Raw genomic sequence first — 21,998 nt, 5'->3', positions numbered from 1 at the left:
TTGGCTATGAACTATCTATTAAGTTATTTGCTTGAATACTGACTCTCCAAAAACAAATCATTTTACCTGAATGAATACTGGAGAGCCTAGCCAGATGAGAGAGTATTAAGAGTATGAAGAATAGGCAGTAGACATGAGGCCCATTACCTCTATCCCTAGACAGTAACCCAAATGAATTACTTGCTTTCTATTCAATGAGCGATGGCAAAGAATAAAATAAGTTTATGAAACATTTATTTTCTAAATAGATCTTTAGGAAAATCAGACTGGACATGGAACAACAGACTGGTTCCAAATAGGAAAAGGAGTACGTCAAAGGTGTATATTGTCACCCTGCTTATTTAACTTGTATGCAGAGTACATCATGAGAAATGCTGAGCTGGATGAAGCACAAGCTGGAATCAAGATTTCTGGGAGAAATATCAATAACCTCAGATATGCAGATGACACCACTCTTCTGGCAGAAAACAAAGAATAACTAAAGAGCCTCTTGATGAAAGTGAAAGAAGAGATTGAAGAAGTTGGCTTAAAGCTCAACATTCAGAAAACTAAGATCATGGCATCTGGCCCCATCACTTCATGGGAAATAGATGGGGAAACAGTGGAAAGAGTGAGAGACTTTATTTTTTTGGCTCCAAAATCACTGCAGATGGTGACTGTGGCCATGAAATTAAAAGATGCTTACTCCTTGGAAGGAAAGTTATGACCAACCTAGACAGCATATTAAGAAGCAGAGACATTACTTTACCAACAAAGGTCCATCTAGTCAAGGCTATGGTTCTTCCAGTAGTCATATATGGATGTGAGAGTTGGAGTGTAAAGAAAGCTGAGTGCCAGAGAATTGATGCTTCTGAACTGTGGTGTTAGAGAAGACTCTTGAGAGTCCCTTGGACTGCAAGGAGATCCAACCAGTCCATCCTAAAGGAGATCAGTCCTGGGTGTTCATTGGAAGGATTGATGTTGAAGCTGAAACTCCAATACTTTGGCCACCTGATGTGAAGAACTGACTCACTGGAAAAGACCCTGATGCTGGGAAAGATTGAAGGCAGGAGGAGAAGGGGACAACAGAGGATGAGATGGCTGGATGGCATCACCGACTCAATGGACATGAGTTTGGGTAAACTCAGGGAACTGGTGATGGACAGGGAGGCCTGGTGTGCTGCAGTCCATGGGGTCACCAAAAGTTGGATACGACTGAGCTACTGAACTGAACTATCTATCTGGAGATCATTTAGGATTAGTCATTCTATGCATATCTCTTAACAAGGCAGATGAAAAAATATAATTCTGTACCAGGTATCAGATTATCTTTGAAACGATGTTTTACAGATATGGCTTGAATAAGGTGGCTATTGTTCATTTCCCTGAGAAGCCTTTCTTGTATAAGATTATCTTTTCTTGTGTCATGTTACACAACACAACAGAAGACTTGGATCATAAATAGTGTATCAATAGCACTTGCACAGCAACAATGTCAGAAGTTAATCTATGTTGCCAACAAGTCAATTTATGTTGCTAATCTATAAATGCCAAGAATTAACAAAAGATATGCCAGCCTCACATTTTTCTAAAATCAAAGGAAAACTATAAACAAGATGAAAAGACAACACTCAGAATGGGAGAAAATATTTGCAAATGAAGCAACTGACAAGGGATTAATCTGCACAATGTACAGACAGCTCATGTAGCTCAATATAAAAATAAAACAGCCTAATCAAAAAATGGGTGGAAGATTTAAATAGACATTTCTCCAAAGAAGATATACAGATGGCCAAGAGGCACATGAAAAGATGCTCAACATCACTAAGTATCAGAGAAATGCAAATCAAAACTACAATGGTGAAAAAAAAAAAAAAACTACAATGGTGTATCTATCACCTCACACCCGTCAGAATAGTCAACATCAAAAAAACTACAAACAATAAATGCTGGAGAGGGTGTGGAGAAAAGGGAACCCTCTTGCACTATTGGTGGGAATAAAAATTGATACAGCCACTATGGAGAATAGTATGGTGATTTCTTAAAAATACTAGGAAAAAAACTACTATATAACCCAGCAGTTCCATTCCTGGCATACACCTGGAGAAAACCATAATTTCAAAAGATACATGCATCCGAATGCTTATTGCAGCACTATTTACAACAGCCAGGACATGGAAGCAACCTTGATGTCCATCAACAGAGGAATGGATAAAGAAGATGTGTTACATACATACTATGGAATATTTCTCAGCCATAGAAAGGAATGAAACTGTGCTATTTGCAGACACATGGATGGACCCAGAGACTGTCATTCAAGTCAAGTAAGTCAGAAAGAGAAAAACAAATATCATATATTAATGCATATATGTGGAATCTAGAAAAATGGTACATATGAATCTATTTGCAAAGCAGAAACAGAGACACAGACGTAGAGAACAAACGTATGGACACCAAGGGGGGAAGGGAGGGTGGGCTGAATTGGGAGCGTGGGATTGAAATATATACATTACTATGTATGAAATAGATAACTAATGAGAACCTACTGTATAGCACAGGGAACTCTACTCAGTGCTCTGTGGTGACCTAAATGGGAAGGAAATCCAAAAAAGAGGGGATATATGTATAGCTGATTCAAAGATGTACAACAGAAATTAACACAACATTGTAAAGCAACTATACTTCAATATAAATTAAAAACAAAAAACTCAAGCCTTAGCATCTTCAAAAGCAAATACAGAAACCTGGACAGACTGTTAAGGTAATTCTTCTGTGTTGTAACAGCAGTTGGCCATCATTAGGTGTGAACAAAGAACACTATTCATAACAAGTCAAGGTGAAGTGTCACTTTGCTAAACGGTCAACTGTCATATCAATCAACATTCCTTCGAGTTCTGTTCATCTGTTCAAAGGAAATGCCACTCTGCCCATTAAATTTCATCACTGTCCCCTTCTCCTGCTAGGTATATCAAGACCTGAGAAAACACAATGCAATCCATGGCTAGGTATGGGCAAACACATAAACGCTATCCACTATGTGAATAACCAGTGAAATTCATGACACACTGGATGATCATATGTGTATATGATTTCAAGAAATGTAGCATGAATTTCACTTAATTGATTAATGGTAAAATATTAAACAGATAAGTTTACCTGAGAATGGAATTTATGCGCACAAGGCAAAACTGAGAGGTTATCTGGAGAGAGATTCTCATGACAGATCACACAAGGCTCTTCTTCCTCATTATCCTAGGGAAAACATATATATGGTTAAATTCAGCTCATTCTCCCTCCTAAATTTAAATGTATTTAGAATCAACAGTCTCAGTCTTACCAAATGATTGGCTCCTTCCTGTGTGACAGAGCCTTGTGAACCAAGGGGCCTCCGGGCTGGTTTTGAGGGCTGGGCAGCATTAGCCTGTGGTGGAGTATGGCTAGGTGAAACACGATTACCATTTGGCACTGATTTTCCTTGACTCTGAAAATAAGAATATCATACTTATTTTTTTAGAATTGCATAAGACAGGAAGAACTGACAGACTACCATAGAATAGGCTACAGTGGAATTTAGCAAAAGGGGAAATCAACCCTGAATATTCATTGGAAAGACTGATGCTGAAGCCGAGGATTTAATACTTTGGCCGCCTGATGCAAAGAGCTGACTCACTAGAAAAAATCCTGATGCTGGGAAAGACTGAGGGCAGGAGAAGGGGGTACACAGAGGATGAGATGGTTGGATGGCATCACCGACTCAATGGACAAGAGTTTGAGCAAACTCTGGGAGATAGTGAAAGACAGGGAAGCCTGGTGTGCTGCAGTCCTTGGGGTCACAAAGAGTCGGACACAATTGAGCGACTGAACAACAACAGAAAGGTTAATAATCAGGTTCATGAGAAATCTTGAAGCAATTATGGCAATATAAGAACCAGGTAAAAACAAAAGTAACTCTAGGTGCTTTTGTAATTAAAATAAGTCTTTGCAGAAAATTAGGAAAAAAAAAAAGTTTCCTTTATGAAATATCCAAAATAACCTAAATTTCAAAAGCCTCAGTTTTATTCTAGAATGATCAGGTGGTGTTTCCAACGCCATTGTCAAGTTTAATTGTTTAATGTTAATATATGATTTAATATGATTATAATTGATTTCCTGATCATGTTATGGAAATAGTTAGTATAGCTAACTAAAGATAAGGGTCAGGAGATAGTTTTAGTTTTCTGTTGTTTAGTTGCTTTTTTTTTTTTTTTACCTGAGATCTCTTGGGGTCAATAAATTGGGAAATCTTGAGAACAATTTCATCAAATGTCAGTCCAGATAAGGACTTCCCATGAGTATCCTTCAATTTCCGTAAGAAATCTGTAAGCTCCTTTCTGGAAAAGATCAAGGAAAGAGTAGTGGTCATTCTCCTACTGCCCTGAAGATGTGCCCTCCAAAGGAGATATAAAATCCTATCATAGGATAATATCCACCATACAGACGTGACCCTTTGGATCTCTGATCTAAAAACGTGATCATGGGTCCATCTGCACTTATCTTAAACCAGAATGAAAATTCCTGCTAATGTGCTCATTAAGGATACTTAATGTGTTCCTGATTGATAAAGTTTAGTATTTATTTTCTTCCCCTAATGAGATTTTAACCGTTTATAAAAGCTCACTTGTGAAAATGAAATTTGCTATCTAAATACTTATTTATGTACTGAGCCTCTTTATATTGTATTTCTCAATGTTCTCTTACTTGAGAGAGACTAAAATATTTCTTTTCAATTATGTTACTATCACTCTCTATCATTGTGCTATGAATTCTACTTTCATAAAATTTATAAACAGAAAATAAAGATTTAACAGAAAAGGAGAGCAAAGACTAAAAGACACATTATGTAATAAAGAAACCTAGGAGTATTTTAATCGACATGTTATTTTTCAGTTCCCATGGCCCACTGACCCAAAGTCTGCATACACATTTTGGTAGGACAGGGTAGGATAATAAAATATTTTTTCTCAAATGAAATGTCATGTCACCAGCCTTATAAAACTATCTTTGATTTACTATTTATTTTCCATAAGCATTTTTTACCAACTATATTTACCAACTATAGTTTTACCAACTATATTAAATTTCTATTTTCATTTTCTATTCATCATTATGTTTACAAAACCATAATATAACCACGAAACATAATAGTATATAGTGTTAAATAAAAGCATTGGCCTTCAAATGAAAATGCTGGTGAAAACTAGAATTATTTGATACAATCAGATCAGATCAGTCACTCAGTCGTGTCCCACTCTTTGCGACCCCATGAATCACAGCACGCCAGGCCTCCCTGTCCATCACCAACTCCCGGAATTCACTCAGACTCATGTCCATCAAGTCAGTGATGCCATCCAGTCATCTCATCCTCTGTCGTCCCCTTCTCCTCCTGCCCCCAATCCCTCCCAGCATCAGAGTCTTTTCCAATGAGTCAACTCTTCGCATGAGGTGGCCAAAGTACTGGAGTTTCAGCTTTAGCATAATTCCTTCCAAAGAAATCCCAGGGCTAACCTCCTTCAGAATGGACTGGTTGCATCTCCTTGCAGTCCAAGGGACTCTCAAGAGTCTTCTCCAACACCACACTTCAAAAGCATCAATTTTTTGGCGCTCAGCCTTCTTCACAGTCCAACTCTCACATCCATACATGACCACAGGAAAAACCATAGCCTTGACTAGACGGACCTTTGTTGGCAAAGTAATGTCTCTGCTTTTGAACATGCTATCTAGGTTGGTCATAACTTTCCTTCCAAGGAGTAAGTGTCTTTTAATTTCATGGCCACAGTCACCATCTGCAGTGATTTTGGAGCCCAGAAAAATAAAGTCTGACACTTGTTTCCACTGTTTCCCCATCTATTTCCCATGAAGTGATGGGGCCGGATGCCATGATCTTTGTTTTCTGAATGTTGAGCTTTAAGCCAACTTTTTCACTCTCCTCTTTCACTTTCATCAAGAGGCTTTTGAGTTCCTCTTCACTTTCTGCCATAAGGGTGGTGTCATCTGCGTATCTGAGGTTATTGATATTTCTCCCGGCAATCTTGATTCCAGCTTGTATTTCTTCCAGTCCAGCGTTTCTCATAATGTACACTGCATATAAGTTAAATAAACAGGGTGACAATATACAGCCTTGACGTACTACTTTTCCTATTTGGAACCAGTTTGTTGTTCCATGTCCAGTTCTAACTGTTGCTTCCTGACCTGCATACAAATTTCTCAAGAGGCAGATCAGGTGGTCTTGTATTCCCATCTCTTTCAGAATTTTCCACAGTTTATTGTGATCCACATAGTCAAAGGCTTTGGCATAGTCAATAAAGCAGAAAGAGATGTTTTTCTGGAACTCTCTTGCTTTTTCTATGATCCAGCGGATGTTGGCAATTTGATCTCTGGTTCCTCTGCCTTTTCTAAAACCAGCTTGAACATCAGGAAGTTCATGGTTCACATATTGCTGAAGCCTGGCTTGGAGAATTTTGAGCATTACTTTACTAGCGCTTGAGATGAGTGCAATTGTGCGGTAGTTTGAGCATTCTTTGGCATTGCCTTTCTTTGGGATTGGAATGAAAACTGACCTTTTCCAGTCCTGTGGCCACTGCTGAGTTTTCCAAATTTGCTGGCATATTGAGTGCTGCACTTTCACAGCATCATCTTTCAGGATTTGGAATAGCTCAACTGGAATTCCATCACCTCCACTAGCTTTGTTCGTAGTGATGCTTTCTAAGGCCCACTTGACTTCACATTCCAGGATGTCTGGCTCTAGGTCAGTGATCACACCATCGTGATTATATGGGTCATGAAGATCTTTTTTGTACAGTTCTTCTGTGTATTCTTGCCATCTCTTCTTAATACCTTCTGCTTCTGTTTGGTCCATACCATTTCTGTCCTTTATCGAGCCCATCTTTGCCTGCAATGTTCCTTTGGTATCTCTGATTTTCTTGAAGAGATCCCTAGTCTTTCCCACTCTGTTGTTTTCCTCTATTTCTTTGCATTGATCGCTGAAGAAGGCTTTCTTATCTCTTCTTGCTATTCTTTGGAACTCTGCATTCAGATGCTTGTATCTTTCCTTTTCTCCTTTGCTTTTTCACTTCTCTTCTTTTCACAGCTATTTGTAAGGCCTCCCCAGACAGCCATTTTGCTTTTTTGCATTTCTTTTCCATGGGGATGGTCTTGATCCCTCTCTCCTGTACAATGTCACGAACCTCATTCCATAGTTCATCAGGCAGTCTATCTATCAGATCTAGGCCCTTAAATCTATTTCTCACTTCCACTGTATAATCATAAGGGATTTGATTTAGGTCATACCTGAATGGTCTAGTGGTTTTCCCTACTTTCTTCAATTTAAGTCTGAATTTGGCAATAAGGAGTTCACGGTTTGAGCCACAGTCAGCTCCTGGTCTTGTTTTTGCTGACTGTATAGAGCTTCTCCATCTTTGGCTGCAAAGAATATAATCAATCTGATTTCGGTGTTGACCATCTGGTGATGTCCATATATAGAGTCTTCTCTTGTGTTGTTGGAAGAGGGTGTTTGTTATGACCAGTGCATTTTCTTGGCAAAACTCTATTAGTCTTTGCCCTGCTTCATTCCGTATTCCAAGGCCAAATTTGCCTGGTACTCCAGGTGTTTCTTGACTTCCTACTTTTGCATTCCAGTCCCCTATAATGAAAAGGACATCTTTTTGGGGTGTTAGTTCTAAAAGGTCTTGTAGGTCTTCATAGAACCGTTCAACTTCAGCTTCTTCAGCGTTACTGGTTGGGGCATAGACTTGGATTACTGTGATACTGAATGGTTTTTCTTGGAAATGATAAAAAGACACTTCATTTCTGGAGGAGGAGAATTAAGTAGCTTTCTGCGAAAGTCAGAACTGTGAAAAGCACAGTAAAATAATGATTTCTTGCATTTAACTGTGTTCCTTAACAAAGAAATCATAAAAACCCTCAATAAATTAAGGAAATCTGATTATGTTTGCACTTATATAGCATACAATTCACTTAAAATTCACTTTGGAAATAGGTTATTAAGATAATTATTGTAGCTAGTGGCATTAAAACTGGATAGGTTTATAACTAGCCATACTTTCATTAAACAAGCAAACCTAAATTCAAAAGTTCATTCCCTCGTGACTTAAAACTAATAATTTTCGTGGAGAGGTTTAGCATTTATACTGAAAACTATCCCTTCTTAATGAATTTCATTTTCCTTACCAAGGTGATGGTTAGGAAATACCTGTACCTCTGTGTGTTGGGAGGAGGGAGGGTGAGTGTTGTTTCTCTGAAATGTTTCATTGGCATAATTATGGCTATGGAAACTGTAGTATGATCTGTTCACAACACTAAAAGAGACTAAGCTACCTGGTCTGCTGTGGAAAGGCAGTTTTCAGCCTCTCTGTAATCTTCTCCCAATTCATCATAAGGGGATCACTTCCTAGACTTGCACTGGGAGGCACAGCTTCTCCCACAGGAGCTGGCAGTGTCCAGGCTATGCTAGTCATCTGTAAGAAACACAGTTATGTCATCAGCTTCAATTATGGGGAAGCAAAGTTCCATGTCAACATGACATCTCCATACCTCAGAAAATGGGTACAATAAAGAGGAATATTGACATGCATGTTCCCTTTTTAGAAGTTTTTTTTTTCCTTAACCAGCACAATATTTCTAATTATTTATATATGTTTACCTTTATTTTTAAAATGGCACATACTAGTCTCAGTAATTGCAAACATAAACAGAAATACAGAGTGTGCATTTCTGACAGCAACCTAGTTTGTTAATAGGGGAATAAGTAAATAAACTGTAGCATATCTAATCAAGTCCTTAAAAATAGATCTATATGTCTGAGCATAAGAGATATCCATAATATAAAAAAAGTCTATGGCACAGCATTTATGGTAGAACTCATGTTATATTAAAATATTTTTCAAATGTGTATGCATAGAAAAAGGACTGTAAGATATAAAATAACCCATAAACTGTGATTATTTTCTAGGATTCAACAGCAAGGTAGTTTTGCTTTCTACTGTATATAGTATATATTTTGTATATACTATGTGTATTGTGTTTTTCTAATTATAAAAGTAATTAATTAAATTACTAATTACTAATAATAAATATAAAATTATTAATCATAAAAAGCAAATAATAAAGTTTAATTTTCAAACAACTGAATAAGGATGAGAATACTATTAAAATATCTGCCCAATGTCTCAAAACGTCACATAGGTGGTATATGGAAGTTGTAGTGACAACTCAAGAGCCATGAAACCACCAAACAAAAATTGCCCCATATTTTATGATAGTTCTTTCTTAGAACCATTAAGTTTCTAATTAATTAATATCAATATGTGAATATTTTTATTGCCTTATCTGATTATTAGGATAATTATAAACAAAGTATCTTCTATCTAAGATTACAGATTATTTTAAAATAGAAGGTTACTACTTATGAAAAACTAGCAACTACTAACAGCCACTGAAATTACTCATACAAAGCCTGGTAAGTCAGAGAAAGAGCAGAATATCCCCAGAAATCTGGGTTTGCCTCAGTGTCCAAGCTCTTTCAGAGGAATCAGAAAGTAATCCTATTAGAAGGCCGAGGTACTTTAAAATTTTACGGATCCTCATAGAATGTTGCAGGAGCAAAACACATCAGCAACACTGCAATATCAAGGTGATAAAAAAATGTGGTGCTTAATAAACATGTTAAAGCTTAGATACATATTTGCTTGTAGAGAGGCCTCTATACAAGTAAGTAAATCTATTTGACTATACATTTCAAAGGGAGTCTGTCAGCAATATACAGGTATAGAATAAACCTCAATTCATTAGAATGCAGTTATGACAAACTCAAGATTAGAGACTTTTTCATTAATTATATTAAACATCAATCTTCTGTGAGGTTTTTTAATAAAAAGTATACCTTGACCAAGATTACAACTAATAATCCTAATCATTTTAAACTTCTCTACTTCTTCTCTAGGTTCTGATAAAGCTTATCTGGCTCTTTGTAACTAAGAAAATTTGTAACTTTGCAGTATAACATGTTTCAGGGTGATACTATTTATATTACCTGTTTATAGATAAACAATGTCCTACAATATACACATATGTATCTATGTATAAAAATTTTTTCTTTTGCTTTGTGGCATAATGTGACTTGGCTTCTTTGCTTTTCAACCTACCCAACCACCATGCTAAATATAAACTATCTCTTAAAAATATCAATCTCACTCTGTTTCAGAAGCAAAACTAAGAATTCTCTACTATAACATCAGATTTATCTTTGTATCTAAAAACTAAACTATCATCACTTAATGAAATAGTTAATATATGTAATGCACTTAACACAGTACCTCATGGACATAGTCATTCAATTATCATCATTATTTACTTTATTAAATAAATGAACAAAGAGAACACATTCATTCTGAGAGTCTACTGTGACAATGGACTAGTTAATGTCTATTCTACCAAGAGGGTTTTTTTACCAAGGGAGATCTAGATTGACCAGTTGTAGAGACGATTCCAGAACAAACGGCAGGCATTTGAGGAACAGTGAGTATGGGTCTAAAGAAAGATTCTTTCACAATGGGTCTTCCCAAGAATTGCTGCATCTAAAATGGAAAAGATAGAAAATAAAAACAACCCCCCCACATGATTATGTAGTCAATAATATAAACTCATAGAGCAATGAATTTTTTTGGGGGGGGGGAATTGATTTGAAATCTAGATACAAAGCATATTAGAAACAGTGCTGTTATAACACTAGTTAAATATATGAATATTTGAAAAAGGCAGGGAGCAGTAAAATACACTAAAGAGCACAGAGAGAGAAAAGAACTTGATTCTAGTCCTGCTTTCTTTCCATCTTGCTGGGAAGCCTTGATACCAAGTTATTAATCTATAAATTAAGAATTGAGATTAGATGATCTGTAAAGTTCTCTGCCAAATGGAATAATGCAAAGGACTGTACAAAGGAGTTCCTCAGTGAGTACTCGCCATACTGATAAACAATATTGACACTCAGAAATTCACTAAAGAATCAAAGTTGTCTATAGAAAATACTACTTTTGCTATTATGTATTGAAAGGACCTTTTACCACCTGGTGGAGTTCTGAACTTATGTTTAGTTTCAAGGATAGTAGAAAGCTAAAATGGGGTGGGCCAGGGGGATAAACCCTCCTACAGTGACTTTTAGACATGCCTGTGGATATTACTGAACTTCCCAGGGATTCATAGAAAGCTAGCCTTTCTTAGCACCTACCAATGGGATGGATACCTTATTGGCTTGACTACAAAAGAAGACAAGTTTATGGGACATCTACTATGTGCCAGGTCTAGCACTGGCATAAAGTAGAAGTTCACCTATTTTTGAATTTAAAAAATGAACATCAGTATAGCTCTTAAGTAATGATACTGAAACCAGAAAGGTGACAATTACTGGGGAATTTTATAATGGAGACAAGAATGACATTTGACTCCTAACATCAATAAATGAGACACACTGTGCCTTCTAATATGCATATACTTCACCACCTATAAGGTACTCTTGCTAAAAATACTGACCCTGATTCTAATTTAACCCTCTAGACCAATGAGCAGTTTATAGGAAATAACAGAACACGTATAATGACATTATAAGGATGTTATCAGTTACATCAATAATACAGGAAATTAGTTTTTCAACGAATAAATGATGTGAATAAGAGAGAGGGTGTTGGGTAGCTGTTACAACTTTAAGGAAAAATAATCAGCCAAATGAAATTATAAACCTTGTTTGGATTGCTTTTTTAAAAATAAGGGTTTTTAAAGTAATGGTAATTATAACCAAATTAGAAATATTGTTAATCTAGTTAAGAAAAAGATATTTTTGAAACAATTTGGGAAATATGAATTTTAATATCAGATATAAAAATTATAATTTTCTTAGGAGAATAGTGGTGTGATTATAGCCAATAAGAGTAAGAATCTTCATCTTTTAGGAATGCATACTAAACTATAAATGGATGAGATTATATGATATATAGGGTTTACTTTAAAATGTCCCAGTGGGGAAGAAGGAAGGAATAACATGAAACAAGACTGATAAAACTTGATTATGATGTTGAAGATGGCTCTTGGGTTCACAGAGGTTCATCATTCTATTTTTATGTATGTTTCAATATATTCATAATATAAAGTTCTTAAATAACAAATGGTGATTCTGAATCAGTGGTCCTGTTCTTTTTGAGGACAACAATTACCTAATATTACTTTGAGAATTAGACAGCCAGGGTATAAAAATCAAAATATAATGAAACACATAAAAATACTGGGTTAAACTGGGAAGAGTACCCATTATTCCAGACTTCCCAGGTTAGACCACTATATTTATTTGAAAAGCCTGGTGACCATTCTTTACAATATTAGAATTTCAGAGAGACAGACGTTAGTGATCAGATCATCCAGGGCAATTTCTTGATTTGTCAATAGGAAAACCAAAGTCTGAGACAGCTGAGTTTCCCCAAACCAACACAGTTCTTCACAGTTAGGACCTGAACCCAGACCTCTAGTGTATTCCCATTGTACAATACCGCCTCAATTTATACTGAAAGAATGGTCACATTTCTAGCATCTGTGCTTTCAAACTGTTCCATAATGCTCAGTGGTCACTAATGCCTATACTTTAACACAACAGTCTTAAAGTGACTCTGATCAAGCACAGCAGTGACTCTCGTTAGGAAGCACAAAAGATACACGTGCACCTCTTAAATGTTTGCAAAGGATGCTTATGAATTTTACTAAGCCTAAATGCCAGTGGGTTTTTGCCCAACGAAGATCATGGCATCTGGTCCCACCACTTCATGGGAAATAGATGGGGAAACAGTGGCAGACTTTATTTTTCTGGGCTCCAAAATCACTGCAGATGGTGACTGCAGCCATGAAATTAAAAGACGCTTACTCCTTGGAAGGAAAGTTATGACCAACCTAGATAGCATATTCAAAAGCAGAGACATTACTTTGCCAACAAAGGTCCGTCTAGTCAAGGCTATGGTTTTTCCTGTGGTCATGTATGGATGTGAGAGTTGGACTGTGAAGAAGGCTGAGTGCCAAAGAATTGATGCTCTTGAAGTGTGTTGTTGGAGAAGACTCTTGAGAGTCCCTTGGACTGCAAGGAGATCCAACCAGTCCATTCTGAAGGAGATCAGCCCTGGGATTTCTTTGGAAGGAATGATGCTAAAGCTGAAACTCCAGTACTTTGGCCACCTCATGCGAAGAGTTGACTCGTTGGAAAAGACTCTGATGCTGGGAGGGATTGGAAACAGGAAGAGAAGGGGACGACAGAGGATGAGATGGCTGAATGGCATCACTGACTCGATGGACACGAGTCTGAGTGAACTTCGGGAGTTGGTGATGGACAGGGAAGCCTGGCGTGCGGCGACTCACAGGGTTACAAAGAGTCGGACATGACTGAGCGACTGAACTGAACTGAACTGAAACCTGGAAAGCCACATCAGACATAAGCAAGTCTCTGAAAAGGATGAGGATGTAGAGGTCAAGGTTAGATAATGTTTGTCAGTTTCAGTGTCACATGTAGCTTTCACAGACAGCTGATGCCAGTCTGATTCCAGAAAACTCCAAAGAACAACTCTGTATCTAGCTTCCAAGTCTCTGGAGCCATTTTATGTTTAGAGTCATGGGAGAGTTTACAACCTACAGGCAAAAGGCAACAGGGTTTCTAGAAATCCTACTATGTTACTTCCCACAGAACTAAAGGGAATCTGGGATTTGTCATCTATGGAACACATTCCTTATCAGAATTGGCAAAGATGTTGTTCAAAGCCTAGAATAAAAATATCCATAATACAAAGCTCCTATAAAACTTGAACTAATCAAAAATATAAAGGGCAATCCTCTCATTCTAAACTAAAGCCCAAGCATATCATAGAATACTTTCTCAGCTCTAAATTCTGCTTTTGAAACACAGTGTTGCTGCTAAGTCGCTTCAGTCGTGTCCGACTCTGTGCGACTGCATAGACTGCAGCCCACCAGGCTCTGCCGTCCATGGGATTCTCCAGGCAAGAACACTGGAGTGGGTTGCCATTTCCCTCTCCAGTGCATGAAAGTGAAAAGTAAAAGTGAAGTCACTCAGTCGTGTCCGACTCTTAGTGACCCCATGGACTGCAGCCTACCAGGCTCCTCTGTCCATGGGATTTTCCAGGTAAGAGTACTGAAGTGGGGTGCCATTGCCTTCTTCAAAATTCTGCTTTTGAAACACAGTGTAACTCCACACAATTCACATATTAATAATTTTTAAGTTCTTTGATATACTGAACTAGTATTTGTAGAAATAATATTTTCAAAGTTCTATTACAAGCAGAAATGCTAATGTCAAAAGTGATCTACCCCTAAATATATCACAGCTTTTTTTTCTTATCCTCAGATCTGTTATCATAATAAAAGCTATCATCTAGTGGTTCTGTTCCAAAAGGTCTTTTGGAAAGCTGTATGAGTTTATTGGGCTGAGGTACTATGTTTCACTTTTTTCACTTTTTACCCCACTATGTTTCCCAGAAGGCTAACAGAAATAGTATGGCATAGAGATTAGTTTGTCTGATGAAGACCCATTTATCCCTAGCCACAATCAGGGAAGGGACCTAAATGAAAGCTGTCTTTGATGTTTAAAGGTAAGAATAGAAGATAAAAGTTAAGGAAACAAGGTCTGAAGTAGAAGTGGAGGAGTGAAGTCCAGCCTGATAGGGTATTATGCTGAGAGGTTTCAGTAGTCTAGTGGTAATTTGAGAGCATTTGGGAATTCTGAGCATTCATCAGTTTTCTCCCACCATGTAAATGTGATTGACAAGATGAATGAGCATACATTACCTCTTTAGATATCAAACGCATTACTAAAATCCAGTGATACAACCTATCTCTTGGCCTCAGCTGAGCCAACAAACTAGTCATGCCATCTGTAGATGATACAACAGGAATGGACGTAATTACAAATGATATGCACATGTGCCCTATCCACTTTGAAGACACATGAATGTACTGCTCATTAAGTGTTTTACAGTTGTCACCATTTTATCAAGATGAGGATGGTGATTGTTCAAAATCATAGGCAACTGATTCTTGAACAACACAGGTCTGAGTTGTGTGGGTCCACTTATATGCCTATTTTTTTCAACAAATATAGTCCCTGTAATTTCATTTTATAGATCTTTAAATGCAGAGAGAGTTTGCATTTGATACATGGAATAAAAAAACTAGGGTTTGAGTCTTGATTCTATCCAAACTGTTTCAGCTTTCTACTCTTGGGTAGTCATTTATCAAATCATTGTTTTAGAGTAGAGCAGTACTCAGATTCCTGACTGCATGGGGGGTTGGCACCTCCCAACCCTTGTGTTGTTCAAGAGTCAACTGTATTTCTTACCAGTATCTCAGGACTGGGAGGTGGTGGAGGAAGCTGGATTGGAGGCAATGTACTCAAGGCAAACCCTTGCTTCACCTTGCTAATTTGTTCATTGTATTGTGTCTAATATAAGAAAAGAAACAATATTTTACAGAAAAATCAACTTCAAAGGAAAAGCATATGGAAATACTTGATGTAGTTTTGAATAGTACAACACAGGTTAGTGATTCTCAATCTAGTATGCCAAAAATAATATAAAAATAATTTTTGATATAAAACAACTCTATACACCACTCTCCATAAATGTAAATATTAATAGTTGTGTCTTTAATAGTGTCTATTGAGTGACAAGGTATGACACATAATTCACAGATCTCTGTGATAATTCCTCAGTGTTTCCATAATTTTTAGCCCCCAAATGGTAACCACTGATTAAAGTAAACAATGTCTAAAGATCAAGAAGATGTAAATAATATACTAGCTGATCAATATGGGAAAAACGTATTTGTAACAGCTTGCTGCTGCTACTGCTGCTAAGGCGCTTCAGTTGTGTCCAACTCTGTGCGACCCCACAGATGGCAGCCCACCAGAAGCTTCACTACTTGTAAATGTTCATTTTGGAAATGGAGGGAAAGGTTTAGAAAAAACTGATTAAATGTCCACATTTTTTTTATCTTAAAAGTTATACCTTTAGCTTTCTCCAGTTCCCCATATAGCTTTGTTTTTTTCCTCTTGGATTCTGCCAAAAGTAAGACTCCCAACCTTGAAGTTTAAAAACATACTTTCTAGATTATTGGCATTTTGGTCCCCATTTTGCTTTCCATATTACTTTGTAAACAACCCACAAGAGTGGAAATAAAAAATTTTAAAACATTTAGAAACTTTCATATACAGGACATGTTCTTAGAAGAAAACAATGATAGAGAACAAAGGGCAGATCTTTTGAGGCCAGAACTTTTAATAAACCCAATTAAAATGCTAGGCATCACTAAAAGCTGAGGATGAAAGAAACAGGGAAGACCAACAAGGACAAAGCTAGACAAGTAGATAGTGCTTTGAAGCAGCTCTTTATAACTGAATGTCATTGTTTTCCTGGCAGTATTATGGAATCACAAAACATTCAACATTATATATCAACTGTAATATATAAATATGAAATTATTCTAAAAACAAATGAATAAACTAATAAATATTCAGTGGTTTACCTCTTCACAGATTACCTTTAGCACAGTCCTAATTCTATTACATGAATAATTAAGAATTTATTACTTTGCATTAGGGAGTAATTATTTATACATAAGAAGTTTAACATTGAAAACTAATATAGGTATTCTTGACCTTCCTTTTAATTCTATAAACATATAATTACTCAGACAAAGTTAAAACATTCAGTTATGATTGGAGCACAGTTAGCTTTGGAATTCTATGAAAATTAAGTGTGAGGCACAATTTTTGAATGTACCATTTACTAAACCAAGAACCTGAAAGAAGACGCGTGAGAGTTAGGATGCTATCTACAATCAACTACATGGAAGTAATCAAATTTTTAAAAGGCATACTTTAATAATTGCAATGAAAAACATGTTTTCCTTAAATTTCTGTTGTCGTTCAGTCATGTCCAACTCTTTGTGAACCCATGGTCTGCAGCATGCCAGGCTCCACTGTCCTTCATTATCTCCCAGAGTTTGCTGAAACTCATGTCCATTGAGTCAATGATGACATCCAACTATCTCCTCCTCTGTTGCCCCCTTCACTTCCTGCCCTCAGTCTTTCCCAGCATCAGGTCTTTTCCAATGAGTTGGCTCTTTGAAACAGGTGGCCAAAATATTGGAGCTTCAGCTTTGGCATGAGTCCTTCCAATAAACATTCAGGGCTGATTTCCTTTAGAATTGACTGATTTGCTCTCCTTGCTGTCCAAGTGACTCTCAAGAGTCTTCTCCAGCACCACAGTTCAAAAGTATCAATTCTTCAGTGCCTGGCCTTCTTTACAGCCCAGCTCTCACATCTGTACAAGGCTACTGGAAAAATCTACTTTGACTATATGGACCTTTGTTGGCAAAGTAATATCTCTGTTTTTTAATACACTGTCTAGGGCTTCCCTCATAGCTCAGTCAGTAAAGAATCTGCCTGTAATGCAGGAGACCCAGGTTCAATTCCTGGGTCTGTAAGATCCCCTGGAAAAGGAAATGGCAATCCACTTCAGTATTCTTGCCTGGAGAATCCCATGGATAGAGGAGCTTGGCAAGCTACTGTCCATGAGGTCACAAGAGTCAGTCATGACTTACTGACTAAACCACCACCAGGTTTGTCATAGCTTTTCTTCCATTTGTTTTTAATATTAGATTTTTTTTTAAGTGTATACCATCTACACCGTTGAGTCAATTTACTCTAAATACTTCATGACTTACCCTGAGGAATGCAATCTTGTTTCTAACATCTGTCACAATGGCATTCCAACTGTCTACTGCAGCCTTTAATTGAAGTGATTTTAGGTTGCTGGTACAAAAATGGAAACACAAAAAAAAGTTCTTTGTATATGCCACTTAGATTTCCAAAAGTTTCTATTATGTTCCCTAGTATATATGTAAATAAAACAACAAAATTACCTCTATCACCAGTTGCCTCAAATGGGAAGAAAGTTGTATGGAAGGACTTGTTATTAAAAGTTTTAAAAAAGACTAGGAAACAAAGACAAGATGTCTTTTTTGAACAGTGGATATAACCTCTGCTTCCAGAACACTAAGTTTTTTCTATCTTGGCAATATTTTTTAGGATATACTATAAAACCTTTGTACATGAATCCCTCCACTGAAGAAGGCAGGCAAAGAAGACCAAGTAGGGAAATTGCCCTAGCCATCTAGTTTGGTTTCCCAGGTGGGTAAAGAACCCACCTGCCAATGCAGAAGATATAAGAGACGCAGGTTCAACCCCTGGGTCAGAAGATCCCCTGGAGGAGGGGATGGAAACCCACACCAGCATTCTTGCCTGGAGAATCCCATGGACAGAGGAGCCTGGCGGGCTACAGGGCAGAGTCATGGGACATGACTGAAGTGACTTGGCACTCACACGTGCATCAGTGCACGAGCAATCTCAAAGATGTTGACTCATCTTGGAAGCAGGTTTTGGACCATTTTCACATTAACCTTGACATCACAGGGCCATGGTTGGCCTATAAGGCTCTTTTGTAAATTAGAAAAAGATATTTCCTACAAAAAGGCAAATCACAAAGAAGTACCTCTTTTGCAAGGATGAATTATAGATTTCTGTCTCTATAAAATGTATAAATTGCACAGACACAGCAGCTCTGCCAAGCAGCCCACCAAATGATTTAAGTAAAACAGTTTTAAGGTGTTTAGGGTCTGGTATCTCTAGAAGAGAGATTTCATGTGGCCTTTCAGAAGGTTCTATCTGTTGTAACATCCCCACCCCAAAATCACCCAGCACAATAACTTTAAAAGAGCCTAACAAGTTATCACTGAGATCATCTCATACAAAGAAGCTTGCTGCTAAGCTGCTAAGTCACTTCAGTCATGTCCGACTCTGTGCTACCCCAGAGGTGGCAGCCCACCAGGCTCCCCTCTCCCTGGGATTCTCCAGGCAAGAACACTGGAGTGGGTTGCCATTTCCTTCTCCAATGCATGAAAGTGAAAAGTGAAAGTGAAGTCGCTCAGTCGTGTCTGACTCTTCTCGACCCCATGGACTGCAGCCTACCAGGCTCCTCCGTCCATGGGATTTTCCAGGCAAGAGTACTGGAGTGGGGTGCCATTGCCTTCTCCAACAAAGAAGCTTGATAATATTCTAATTTATAGAGCATCATTTCCCCCTTGAGGAAGCACAGACAGACGGATCACTTATAACAGTGCTTCCCTGACCTGAATGTACATCAGTATATCCTGCTGCTGCTGCTGCTAAGTCGCTTCAGTCGTGTCTGACTCTGTGTGACCCCATAGATGGCAGCCCATTAGGCTCGCCTGACCCTGGGATTCTCCAGGCAAGAACATTGGAGTGGGTTGCCATTTCCTTCTCCAATGCATGAAAATGAAAAGTGAAAGTGAAGAAAGTGAAGTCGCTCAGTCGTGTCTGACTCCTAGTGATACCATGGACTGGAGCCCACCAGGCTCCTCCTCCCATGGGATTTTCCATGCAAGAGTACTGGAGTGGGTTCCCATTACCTTCTCCACAGTATATCCTAGGAATCTTGTTAAACATCAGAGATTCTGATTCTTCAGAACTGAAGAATGATGATTATATTGAAATAATAATCGTTAAAAATAGTGATGCATTGGTCCCAGAGATGTTTAACTCAATTAATTCCTTAAGTTTAAAGGTGTACCTGGTAAAATTACAAATTGAAGAAGAATCCTATGCAACCTGCCCAAAATTTGAAAACCATTCATTTGTAGCACAGTACCAAACTGCCTTTAACACAGTTTAAGGTATTAATGATGATTTTCCCTCAGTGTATTTTTCCAAAGGCATTTCAAATCAAGCATTAAGAGAAAAGAATTAGAAAAAGTTTTCCAGTTGGAATCCACCTTGTTTTGTAAATATCTCGTCTTTATGCATGTCTCTGACTGAGACTTTCTATCTGCTTCATTGCTAGAGGATGGGAAAAATCTGCTAGCAGCTATTACTGCACTTAATAGACTTCTCCGTGCTACAGCAGGATCAACAAAGTAAAAGCTCAAAGTGATTAAATGACATCTGAGGGTTTAAAAAAAAAAAAAAAAGGCTTCTTCATTCCAAAGATTCTGATGTCATATATGTAAAACACAACACAGATTATGTTCAACCTTGGAGCCACCTGTGAGATCTCAGAGTTCAAGACACATTAAGGAAGAGGGAGAGGTTACCTTGCTGCCATATGAGTCGCCCTGGCAAGCTGACTGAGGCATTCCTTTTCAGTCTGCTCTAGATGAAGCAAACCAAAATCTCTACGACACTGTAAGAAATATACCTACAGATTTTTGAGAGAAAGAGAAAGAAGTGAAAGGTGTCCTTATAGAAGAACACATTTTTCTTCAAACATTTCAAGTAAATTTAAAGCTATTTTAAAAGATCTCTTCTAATAGTACCTGAGCTTCTTTCCTGACCATAACACATTAAAGCTCTTTGATCAATCCTGAAGTTCTACTATTTTTATTCAAAAGTTACTTGGTTGGTAAACATTTCAGAACATTAGTTTTCAAACTTGCATATGCAATAGAATCATCTCAGAAACTTTAAACAATGGTGCTTTGATTCCAGAGATTCTAATTGATTCTAGGTGCAGTCTGGTAAATGGGGTTTTTAAAAGCTCTCATATTATGCAGCAAAGTTTCAGTTCAGTTCAGTTCAGTCACTCAGTCGTGTCTGACTCTTTGCGACCCCATGAACCACAGCACGCCAGGCCTTCCTGTCCATCACCAACTCCCAGAGTCCACTCAAACTCATGTCCATCGAGTCGGTGATGCCATCCAGCCATCTCATCCTCTGTCATCCCCTTCTCCTCTTGCCACCAATCCCTCCCAACATCAGGGTCTTTTCCAATGAGTCAACTCTTCACATGAGGGGGCGAAGTATAGGAGTTTCAGCTTTAGCATCAGTCCTTCCAAAGAAGACCCAGGACTGATCTCCTTTAGGATGGACTGGTTGGATCTCCTTGCAGTCCAAGGGACTCTCAAGAGTCTTCTCCAACACCACAGTTAAAAAGCATCAATTCTTCGGCACTCAGCTTTCTTCACAGTTCAACTCTCACATCCATACATGCCCACTGGAAAAACCATAGCCTTGACCAGACAGACCTTTGTTGGCAAAGTAAAGTCTCTGCTTTTGAATATGCTATCTAGGTTGGTCATAACTTTCCTTCCAAGGAGTAAGCATCTTTTAATTTCATGGCTGCAATCACCATCTGCAGTGATTTTGGAGCCCAAAAATATAAAGTCTGACACTGTTTCCACTGTTTCCCCATCTATTTGCCATGAAGTGATGGGACCAGATGCCATGATCTTAGTTTTCTGAATGTTGAGCTTTAAGCCAACATTTTCACTTTCCTCTTTCACTTTCATCAAGAGGCTTTTTAGTTCCTCTTCACTTTCTGCTATAAGGGTGGTGTCATCCGCAAAGTTTAAGCACACTCAAAAGAAGTCCTGCTGTTTGACTTTTGTTTTAATTGATGAAGGAGTAAGAAAACAATGAGACCATATAGGACTATGCCATCCAAATGTGGCTTGGAGATCATCTAGTCTGATGTCTCTCCATGTATTATTGATGCATGGTCATTTGGCCTTTGTTTTTTTCTATGGATCACTCAATATTCACTGAAGGTAGCTTACTATACTCTTGGACAGCATTCAGTGTTTCTAAAATTAATAACTGAAGTAGAAACTTTCCAATTAAAAGCAGTGAAAAAGTCTATAAACTTGAGTTCTTAAGGTAATCTGAAGTCATTTTCTTTTCCCAGTTAAATTTAATACTCCAATACATCACTCTCCAGGGATTTTTGGTGCAGATATCAACCTTTGATTGTTGAGCTCTGGATTTCAGAGTACTCTGTTAAAAATAGGCCTTACCCATGACAAAGGTGAGAAGGTTTGTGATGATTTTAATGTCAAAATTTGAATTTTATTTT

The 21,998-nt window shown here is 37.7% G+C and overlaps 1 protein-coding gene across 11 annotated transcripts in view; it reads right to left on the bottom strand.

Annotated features, from left to right (window-relative positions):
• DZIP3 (DAZ interacting zinc finger protein 3) overlaps window positions 1-21,998 on the bottom strand; it is a 129,892-nt gene that overhangs the window by 2,201 nt on the left and 105,693 nt on the right. For 7 of the 11 annotated variants that reach the window (XM_027514206.1, XM_027514137.1, XM_027514880.1 and 4 more), the window contains 8 exons: window positions 20,242-20,345; window positions 17,797-17,884; window positions 15,410-15,511; window positions 10,485-10,610; window positions 8,353-8,492; window positions 4,229-4,349; window positions 3,317-3,460; window positions 3,136-3,231 (listed from right to left, as the gene is read on the bottom strand). In XM_027514206.1, coding sequence (XP_027370007.1) covers window positions 3,136-3,231; window positions 3,317-3,460; window positions 4,229-4,349; window positions 8,353-8,492; window positions 10,485-10,610; window positions 15,410-15,511; window positions 17,797-17,884; window positions 20,242-20,345 — 921 coding nt within the window. Of the gene's footprint in view, window positions 1-2,525; window positions 2,566-3,135; window positions 3,232-3,316; window positions 3,461-4,228; window positions 4,350-8,352; window positions 8,493-10,484; window positions 10,611-15,409; window positions 15,512-17,796; window positions 17,885-20,241; window positions 20,346-21,998 lie in introns of all 11 variants that reach the window. The other 4 variants (XM_027514570.1, XM_027514724.1, XM_027514643.1 and 1 more) reach the window with 4 other exon arrangements.

Source organism: Bos indicus x Bos taurus, chromosome 1 (genome assembly GCF_003369695.1).
Source record: "Bos indicus x Bos taurus breed Angus x Brahman F1 hybrid chromosome 1, Bos_hybrid_MaternalHap_v2.0, whole genome shotgun sequence".
NCBI classification, from domain to species: domain Eukaryota; kingdom Metazoa; phylum Chordata; class Mammalia; order Artiodactyla; family Bovidae; genus Bos; species Bos indicus x Bos taurus.
The sequence above is the reverse complement of the archived record's forward strand: the minus strand, read 5'-3'. Positions and strand labels throughout refer to the sequence as shown.